We start from the raw sequence: 10,549 nt of genomic DNA, 5'->3' as shown, positions 1-10,549 counted from the left end.
GAATGAAACAGAAGCTCACAGCTCCAATACAGTCCAGAACACTGCAAGCATTTTAAATCTTATCACTTCAAAGTCTAGTATCTTCTGACCACCAAACTCCCATCTAGAGCAGACCACAGTCAGTTCTCTCTTCTAAGCTACTCCATTATGTAAAACAAACTCAGGATTGACTCACACAGAAACGCAAGGAAAATTTACAGGAATGAGCCAGACAGGAGCAATGGCGTCCACTCTGGAAAACCGTAACTGCTGATTCCAGCCTGAGTGCTGACTATTCATGCTTTTCCAAAATAAACTCTTTGCACATAAAATGCACTAAGAGAAAAGTGAATGCACCGTGAGTGCTGCTTCCACACCTTCTGAGCAGCAACTGACCAATAGCTACACGAGCTCTGAAAACATCTACAGCAACAAGATATCCTCTGGAGACGGACATACTATCTTCTGCTCTGAGACCCTGGGGTGAGTACCTAAGCACCCACCTCTCTCTGAGGTCATGCTCTCAAGCATACAAGCGAGTAGCACAGGAGAGATCTCCTACATTTTACAACTGAACAAGGTGAGGCACTGGAAGAGTCTTCTCTGACTTTGAATCAGGTCAGCTCTTGGCTGAAGCCCTGAAAAACCACAGCTTTTCAATCTGATAGTACCCATTAGAAAGGGAATCAATAGTGTCACACACAAGGCACACTAGACTACCTACTTGTTTTGTGCAGATCAAGGAGAACACAGCAACAAAATTAATAAAGAAACTTGCATCATACATAATCATTAGGAACCCAGCACCACCATTTGTGACCTTTAGGAAAGAACGAAAAGCAACAAAAGCTGCAGACCTTCTCTACCACAGCAGGCTAGGGTTCACAGCTAAATCTTAAACCAGATACACCTCCCACCACTTTAAGCAACCACCTAAAGCAAAGAAAAACACCCGAACAAACACATATCCAAAAAGTATACATAATGAACGCAAGAACCGCCTGGACTAATCAAGCAGGCCAGCAAGTTCAGTGTTCACTGCTGTTAATTAACATCAGCCAAGCACTTCATTGCTACAGCACATACTCACTGAACAACAGGACTAACAAGGAAAACAAAAGAAAAAGTTCACTTGTCTATAAACACAGACAAATCCAATCTATGAGATAGTTACCCTTGTTGTGCTCCCCTGAAACACTCTGCAAGCGTACTCCATGTTCAACTGCAGGTGGGAGAAACACAGGAGGAGATGCTTTCCTCGAACCTTCAGAACACGGCTGTATAATACAGTACATACGCGTAAGAATTTGTACAAAACAATTTTTTTAAAATAAAATCTAACAAAGGCTTTTGCATTTTAAATAAAAGGGCAAAAAAATCCTCACAATTCATCTAAACTATTCCATAATGTTGATTAAGGCTGGCAAATCACAGAGCCACACAAGAAATTAACACAGGAAATCAAGATGTTGATTGTGAACAAGAAGCTGCAGCTCTGTGTTGATTGAACATTGGCATCAAATTTGCACCTGGCATTCAAATATCAGCCTACATTGCTGGGGCACATGTCCCACAATGTTGAGTGAGTGCATCACTACGTTGCAAAAGCAAGATTTGATTTGCTTAAAGGCCAAAAAGGCAAAGCTGATAGCGATTAAGCTATCTAGAAAGTCTTGTATTTTTAAGAAAGGAGTGGGGAATTAGTTTTTTTCCCAACAACAAAGGCTAGAGGGGAAGTAGCTACAGACCCTGCTCACTCTCATCTTGAGAATTATCAGACAGAAAGGATAAACACAGCCAGCACACTTGGTGTCTGCTGAACATGATTTTCAAAATCGGATTAAGTCTATCTAGAGAAGACAGAGGTTCTATACAGAAAAATCTAAATGTCTGGGTTGCTCAGTGTATTGGCATCCGTTAAACTCTGACTGGATCAGCAGAATAGATCTGAATAGTAGGAAAAAAAAAAATCCTCACAAAAATATGCCTGAGAAGTTCATAAGTTTAAAAGCAGCAATAAACTGCTGTATTAAAACTGTGCTAGAAAATCAACTCCAAAGCCTGCAGCCAGGAGGCCAACGTAAGTAGTCTGACATAACTTTGTCCCAGTACTATCTCAACAGAGAACCTACGCTACAGGTATTTCAATGACCCTCAGATACAGGACATCGAGCAGCAGCAACATGGGGTAAATAAGCCTCACCAGGGGCGGGGCTCAACGCAAAGGCAAGCTCTCACGTAGTTCTCATCTGGCTCTCCCACAGACCGGGGAGATGCACATATCACAGAAAGTACCTCAGAATCCCAGGGAGAATCAGACTCTTCCTTTTTCTCTGTTCCTACTGCTGGCAGAGCACCTACAAAAAAATGGACAAAGAGAGACACTGAGAATTTACTGCACTCCACTTTTATACCCCATCAGTCAAACAAAGGATCTGAAAGATGAGTAACAGTACTACAGCAAAGGACAAACCAAGAAATGAGTTACACTCAACGGTAGCTTTACACCCAGTCACATCACAGTATTCTGTTTTCTCCTCTTCATTTCTTTTCCAGCAAAAGATGCATAAGAATGGTGGCTGACATGACAATGTCCCTCGTGTTGGGACAACGTTAAGGAAGAAACTCCAGCATGCTTCAGTCTCAGCATATGGACACCCTGAGTCATCTTCCCTCTTGCCTACACCTCCATCATCTGGCACTTACTATCACATTCCACTCTACAGGACATACCACAAAAGCACGATACAAAACAACCTCACACTAAGAGGAAGCTGCCAACACACACGGCTCCTTGCTTAGTGCTATCAAGGGAGACCTCACCTGACCATGATTCATAATCCTGCAACTTCTGACCAGTACATACATAAGGACTGACATTTAGGAATGAAACAGAAGCTCACAGCTCCAATACAGTCCAGAACACTGCAAGCATTTTAAATCTTATCACTTCAAAGTCTAGTATCTTCTGACCACCAAACTCCCATCTAGAGCAGACCACAGTCAGTTCTCTCTTCTAAGCTACTCCATTATGTAAAACAAACTCAGGATTGACTCACACAGAAACGCAAGGAAAATTTACAGGAATGAGCCAGACAGGAGCAATGGCGTCCACTCTGGAAAACCGTAACTGCTGATTCCAGCCTGAGTGCTGACTATTCATGCTTTTCCAAAATAAACTCTTTGCACATAAAATGCACTAAGAGAAAAGTGAATGCACCGTGAGTGCTGCTTCCACACCTTCTGAGCAGCAACTGACCAATAGCTACACGAGCTCTGAAAACATCTACAGCAACAAGATATCCTCTGGAGACGGACATACTATCTTCTGCTCTGAGACCCTGGGGTGAGTACCTAAGCACCCACCTCTCTCTGAGGTCATGCTCTCAAGCATACAAACGAGTAGCACAGGAGAGATCTCCTACATTTTACAACTGAACAAGGTGAGGCACTGGAAGAGTCTTCTCTGACTTTGAATCAGGTCAGCTCTTGGCTGAAGCCCTGAAAAACCACAGCTTTTCAATCTGATAGTACCCATTAGAAAGGGAATCAATAGTGTCACACACAAGGCACACTAGACTACCTACTTGTTTTGTGCAGATCAAGGAGAACACAGCAACAAAATTAATAAAGAAACTTGCATCATACATAATCATTAGGAACCCAGCACCACCATTTGTGACCTTTAGGAAAGAACGAAAAGCAACAAAAGCTGCAGACCTTCTCTACCACAGCAGGCTAGGGTTCACAGCTAAATCTTAAACCAGATACACCTCCCACCACTTTAAGCAACCACCTAAAGCAAAGAAAAACACCCGAACAAACACATATCCAAAAAGTATACATAATGAACGCAAGAACCGCCTGGACTAATCAAGCAGGCCAGCAAGTTCAGTGTTCACTGCTGTTAATTAACATCAGCCAAGCACTTCATTGCTACAGCACATACTCACTGAACAACAGGACTAACAAGGAAAACAAAAGAAAAAGTTCACTTGTCTATAAACACAGACAAATCCAATCTATGAGATAGTTACCCTTGTTGTGCTCCCCTGAAACACTCTGCAAGCGTACTCCATGTTCAACTGCAGGTGGGAGAAACACAGGAGGAGATGCTTTCCTCGAACCTTCAGAACACGGCTGTATAATACAGTACATACGCGTAAGAATTTGTACAAAACAATTTTTTTAAAATAAAATCTAACAAAGGCTTTTGCATTTTAAATAAAAGGGCAAAAAAATCCTCACAATTCATCTAAACTATTCCATAATGTTGATTAAGGCTGGCAAATCACAGAGCCACACAAGAAATTAACACAGGAAATCAAGATGTTGATTGTGAACAAGAAGCTGCAGCTCTGTGTTGATTGAACATTGGCATCAAATTTGCACCTGGCATTCAAATATCAGCCTACATTGCTGGGGCACATGTCCCACAATGTTGAGTGAGTGCATCACTACGTTGCAAAAGCAAGATTTGATTTGCTTAAAGGCCAAAAAGGCAAAGCTGATAGCGATTAAGCTATCTAGAAAGTCTTGTATTTTTAAGAAAGGAGTGGGGAATTAGTTTTTTTCCCAACAACAAAGGCTAGAGGGGAAGTAGCTACAGACCCTGCTCACTCTCATCTTGAGAATTATCAGACAGAAAGGATAAACACAGCCAGCACACTTGGTGTCTGCTGAACATGATTTTCAAAATCGGATTAAGTCTATCTAGAGAAGACAGAGGTTCTATACAGAAAAATCTAAATGTCTGGGTTGCTCAGTGTATTGGCATCCGTTAAACTCTGACTGGATCAGCAGAATAGATCTGAATAGTAGGAAAAAAAAAAATCCTCACAAAAATATGCCTGAGAAGTTCATAAGTTTAAAAGCAGCAATAAACTGCTGTATTAAAACTGTGCTAGAAAATCAACTCCAAAGCCTGCAGCCAGGAGGCCAACGTAAGTAGTCTGACATAACTTTGTCCCAGTACTATCTCAACAGAGAACCTACGCTACAGGTATTTCAATGACCCTCAGATACAGGACATCGAGCAGCAGCAACATGGGGTAAATAAGCCTCACCAGGGGCGGGGCTCAACGCAAAGGCAAGCTCTCACGTAGTTCTCATCTGGCTCTCCCACAGACCGGGGAGATGCACATATCACAGAAAGTACCTCAGAATCCCAGGGAGAATCAGACTCTTCCTTTTTCTCTGTTCCTACTGCTGGCAGAGCACCTACAAAAAAATGGACAAAGAGAGACACTGAGAATTTACTGCACTCCACTTTTATACCCCATCAGTCAAACAAAGGATCTGAAAGATGAGTAACAGTACTACAGCAAAGGACAAACCAAGAAATGAGTTACACTCAACGGTAGCTTTACACCCAGTCACATCACAGTATTCTGTTTTCTCCTCTTCATTTCTTTTCCAGCAAAAGATGCATAAGAATGGTGGCTGACATGACAATGTCCCTCGTGTTGGGACAACGTTAAGGAAGAAACTCCAGCATGCTTCAGTCTCAGCATATGGACACCCTGAGTCATCTTCCCTCTTGCCTACACCTCCATCATCTGGCACTTACTATCACATTCCACTCTACAGGACATACCACAAAAGCACGATACAAAACAACCTCACACTAAGAGGAAGCTGCCAACACACACGGCTCCTTGCTTAGTGCTATCAAGGGAGACCTCACCTGACCATGATTCATAATCCTGCAACTTCTGACCAGTACATACATAAGGACTGACATTTAGGAATGAAACAGAAGCTCACAGCTCCAATACAGTCCAGAACACTGCAAGCATTTTAAATCTTATCACTTCAAAGTCTAGTATCTTCTGACCACCAAACTCCCATCTAGAGCAGACCACAGTCAGTTCTCTCTTCTAAGCTACTCCATTATGTAAAACAAACTCAGGATTGACTCACACAGAAACGCAAGGAAAATTTACAGGAATGAGCCAGACAGGAGCAATGGCGTCCACTCTGGAAAACCGTAACTGCTGATTCCAGCCTGAGTGCTGACTATTCATGCTTTTCCAAAATAAACTCTTTGCACATAAAATGCACTAAGAGAAAAGTGAATGCACCGTGAGTGCTGCTTCCACACCTTCTGAGCAGCAACTGACCAATAGCTACACGAGCTCTGAAAACATCTACAGCAACAAGATATCCTCTGGAGACGGACATACTATCTTCTGCTCTGAGACCCTGGGGTGAGTACCTAAGCACCCACCTCTCTCTGAGGTCATGCTCTCAAGCATACAAACGAGTAGCACAGGAGAGATCTCCTACATTTTACAACTGAACAAGGTGAGGCACTGGAAGAGTCTTCTCTGACTTTGAATCAGGTCAGCTCTTGGCTGAAGCCCTGAAAAACCACAGCTTTTCAATCTGATAGTACCCATTAGAAAGGGAATCAATAGTGTCACACACAAGGCACACTAGACTACCTACTTGTTTTGTGCAGATCAAGAAGAACACAGCAACAAAATTAATAAAGAAACTTGCATCATACATAATCATTAGGAACCCAGCACCACCATTTGTGACCTTTAGGAAAGAACGAAAAGCAACAAAAGCTGCAGACCTTCTCTACCACAGCAGGCTAGGGTTCACAGCTAAATCTTAAACCAGATACACCTCCCACCACTTTAAGCAACCACCTAAAGCAAAGAAAAACACCCGAACAAACACATATCCAAAAAGTATACATAATGAACGCAAGAACCGCCTGGACTAATCAAGCAGGCCAGCAAGTTCAGTGTTCACTGCTGTTAATTAACATCAGCCAAGCACTTCATTGCTACAGCACATACTCACTGAACAACAGGACTAACAAGGAAAACAAAAGAAAAAGTTCACTTGTCTATAAACACAGACAAATCCAATCTATGAGATAGTTACCCTTGTTGTGCTCCCCTGAAACACTCTGCAAGCGTACTCCATGTTCAACTGCAGGTGGGAGAAACACAGGAGGAGATGCTTTCCTCGGACCTTCAGAACACGGCTGTACAATACAGTACATACGCGTAAGAATTTGTACAAAACAATTTTTTTAAAATAAAATCTAACAAAGGCTTTTGCATTTTAAATAAAAGGGCAAAAAAATCCTCACAATTCATCTAAACTATTCCATAATGTTGATTAAGGCTGGCAAATCACAGAGCCACACAAGAAATTAACACAGGAAATCAAGATGTTGATTGTGAACAAGAAGCTGCAGCTCTGTGTTGATTGAACATTGGCATCAAATTTGCACCTGGCATTCAAATATCAGCCTACATTGCTGGGGCACATGTCCCACAATGTTGAGTGAGTGCATCACTACGTTGCAAAAGCAAGATTTGATTTGCTTAAAGGCCAAAATGGCAAAGCTGATAGCGATTAAGCTATCTAGAAAGTCTTGTATTTTTAAGAAAGGAGTAGGGAATCAGTTTTTTTTCCCAACAACAAAGGCTAGAGGGGAAGTAGTTATTCTGTTTCACTACTGTGCTAGAAAATCAACTCAAAAGCCTGCAACCAAAGGGCCGATACAAGAAGCTTAACCTAACTTTGTCCCAGTACTATCTCCACACAGAACCTACACTACAAGTATTTCGTTGACCCTCAGATACAGGACATCGAGCAGCAGCAATATGGGGTAAATAAGCCTCACCAGGGGCAGGGCTCAACGCAAAGGCAAGCTCTCACGTAGTTCTCATCTGGCTCTCCCACAGACCGGGGAGATGCACATTTCACAGAAAGTACCTCAGAATCCCAAGGAGAATCAGACTCTTCCTTTTTCTCTGCTCCTACTGTGGGTTGGGCTTCTACAAAAAAAAAGGAGAAATACAGACACTGAGAAATATACTGCACTACACTTTTATACCCCATCAGTCAAATAAAGGATCTGAAAGACGAGCAGTAATTCTACAGCAAAGAACAAACCAAACAGTGAGTCCCACTCAAGGGTAACTTTACATCCAGTCACATCACAGTATTCTCTTCACTCCTCTTCATCTGTTTTCCAGCAGAAGATGCCCAAGCAGGACAGCTGACATGGCTACATTCACCATGTTTGGACAATGTTCTGTGCAGCATCTGACCAATAGCTACACATGCTCCGAAGAAGTCTACTGCAACAAGCAGTGCTCTGGAGTCAGACAATGGAAATAGTATCTTCTGTTTTCACACCCTGGGGTCTATGCCAAATTACCCAACTCTCTCTGAGCTGGTCATGCTCTCAAGCCCACAAAGGTTTAGCAAAGGAGAGATCTCCTACATTCTACAACTGAACAAGTTGAGGTACTGGAAGAGTCTTCTCTGAGTTTGACTCAGGTCTGCTTTTGGCTGAAGCCCTGAAAAACCACAGCTTTTCAATCAGATAGTAGCATCGGAAAGGGAAACAATATTGTCACACAGAAGATAGATTAGATTAGCTTCTTGTTTTGTTCAGACGGCATCAAGGAGAACACAGCAACAAAATTAATAAAGAAACTTGCATCATACGTAATCATTAGGAATCCAGCACCACCATTTGTGACCGTTAGGTAAGAACGAAAAAAAACAAAAGCTGCAGACCTTCTCTACCACAGCAGGCTAGGGTTCACAGGTAACAGGAAAGTTTATCATCTTTGAGGATAATCATCATTTTACTTTATTTACTGAACATTAATACTTATAGAGGAGCAATCAGGATCATATTTAAACTCACTTCTCGCATAAGCTGTGTCTTCTGAAACTTTACGGACTTGATGTTTATTACTAGAAACAGAATGTTTCACATCCCCCAAAACTGTCGTTTGCAGCTTCCTTCTAGTATCTTCCTTCTCCTGTTCTTCTTTCCATTTAGGTGACTCCTTCTAAAACAGATTGACCAAAACAGCTGAAAAGCACAGAAATCAATATCTACTTCACCACCCATTAACAACTTGGAAAACGGTTTTCTTGGGTAAGACTTAAATGAAGCAATATGCAACATGGTTTCTAAAGGCCTACAATTTTTAGTGGGAATCTGCACAATTAAACTGCAGTGCCTCATGTTGTAAACCTCATCTCTGGCTATGCAAAACCTCTGAGAAGCACTTCCTTGTGTCAATCTAAATGCAGTTTCATTGATATTATTCAGAAAGTCTTCTTTCTGCCTACATATCTCACAATTTCACTAGTTTCCTGCCCTCAATTTCATTCAAAACTTCCTTTTGTTTCTTCATTTCCAGTCATTACCTCATGAATTCTACTAAATGGCTACAACTTCTAATGGATATTATCCATTCCCTCAGTTTTACATAACAGAAAGTGCACAGATTCCAGAAAGAATGAAGTTTCCTGTCTTTCTCCTTCCAAAACTCTCCAATCTCATAATAAAAATATTGAAAATAATGTCTGAGTTTGGCTATAAACAAGATGTTTTCAGTATCAAAATACAATGATTGAATACAGATACGTGATTGAGTATTAACAGGAAAATAGTTTACTGTCGCTTACCTGTATTACCCTTAACAAACTCTTCCAATTGAATCATCCCTGTACACTTACTTTTGTGCTTGAGGGAAATGCTGCCCATAGATTTTCCTCATATCTATTTAGGCCCAGGTTTTCACTTTCTTGTTTTAGTGTTTCATGGAATTTATTATGTACCTCTTTGCACTGCCCTTCTTCCTCTTCCACCAATTCATCTTCCTCAAGGTTGCCTGAATCTGAGACATCTTGTTTCAACAACTCTCCACATTCTCCTCTGCTCAGATTTGCACCTGTTGGTTTTTTTTGTTTGAGGCTTTTCTTCTGTGACTTAGGAATTTCAATTCTAGAACTATCACCACCACCTTAAAGCATGAGAAAGGGAAAGAGGAATATGAATCAAATGGGTTATATAAATAGCAGCAGGCATTTTACCCATTAAAAACACAGGAAAGTAGTCATCTGGGACTGTATGGAAAAGAAGCCAGGTAAGGGCAGGATGGGAGAAGGACACATCAGACACAAAGGCTTAGGAGGGGACTCAGTATGGTCATTTCCATTATCTTACTTATTTTATTCTGACATGACCATCTGTTCTGTTCTTATAACACTACTTTCCTCAATTACTACAGCCAAGTGAAAACAACAACAACAAAAACCGAAATGAAATTACTTAGTAAGTTTACTTTTGTATGTCATTGTATTATGAAGTACTTTCCAAATAACTTACCATTATTTCTGAACTTTTGGGGAACATTCATTAACGATGTCAAGTTTGGCTTCTGCGGCTTCTGCAAATAAAAACACATTTTAAAAGAATTATTTGATCTGTTTTTGTTTGCTTTTTTGTTTTAAAGCAAATCCTTTACTTACATCAAATCTTGAACAGTAAATACAACCAGGCTGTCCCCTTTTGAAAGGACTCAGATACTTGCTAGATCCTTCAACTTTAATTACACAAACATTCCTCTCCTCTTGTGTACAAGTCAGTGACTATTCAAAACTATCTGTAAATGCGTAACAATTCTAAAAAGGTATTTTAATCCATTGGTAAAATACAACTACACTCGCGATTACTTACTTGTAAGTATGCACAACTCAAGTATCAATTAAAGTTCCTGAAGCTTGAAGAATA

General features: G+C 41.0%; 1 protein-coding gene across 2 annotated transcripts; it reads right to left on the bottom strand.

The window, feature by feature from the left end:
- Positions 1 to 4,827: 4,827 nt before the first annotated feature.
- On the bottom strand, positions 4,828 to 10,201 carry LOC146756566 (uncharacterized). 2 transcript variants are annotated; one of them, XM_085524098.1, is made up of 4 exons: positions 10,145 to 10,201; positions 9,595 to 9,779; positions 8,669 to 8,816; positions 4,828 to 5,199 (listed from the first exon to the last, which is right to left on the bottom strand). In XM_085524098.1, exons 1-4 carry the CDS (start codon positions 10,173 to 10,175, stop codon positions 5,042 to 5,044), a joined length of 522 nt encoding a protein of 173 aa, XP_085380224.1. In that variant the 5' UTR covers positions 10,176 to 10,201; the 3' UTR covers positions 4,828 to 5,041. The 2 variants fall into 2 exon arrangements, with proteins under 2 accessions (XP_085380224.1, XP_085380223.1); XM_085524097.1 differs by lacking the exon at positions 4,828 to 5,199 and adding an exon at positions 6,882 to 7,784.
- Between the last annotated feature and the right edge of the window lie 348 nt (positions 10,202 to 10,549).

Source organism: Coturnix japonica, chromosome 26 (assembly GCF_054131305.1).
Source record: "Coturnix japonica strain WE chromosome 26, WE-NBRP24, whole genome shotgun sequence".
Taxonomy (NCBI): Eukaryota; Metazoa; Chordata; class Aves; order Galliformes; family Phasianidae; genus Coturnix; species Coturnix japonica.
This window is presented reverse-complemented; position numbering and strand designations above follow the sequence as displayed.

What these genes read in the sequence shown, in the direction of transcription:
- LOC146756566 (XM_085524098.1), bottom strand. Translation starts at nt 10,175, where the DNA reads ATGAATGTTCCCCAAAAGTTCAGAAATAATG. An exon ending in AAGAAGGGCAGTGCAAAGAG is followed by an intron (nt 8,817 to 9,594) that starts GTACATAATAAA and finishes AATCTGTTTTAG; the next exon opens with AAGGAGTCACCTAAATGGAA. An exon ending in AGACACAGCTTATGCGAGAA is followed by an intron (nt 5,200 to 8,668) that starts GTGAGTTTAAAT and finishes ATTTTTTTGTAG; the next exon opens with GTGCTCTGCCAGCAGTAGGA.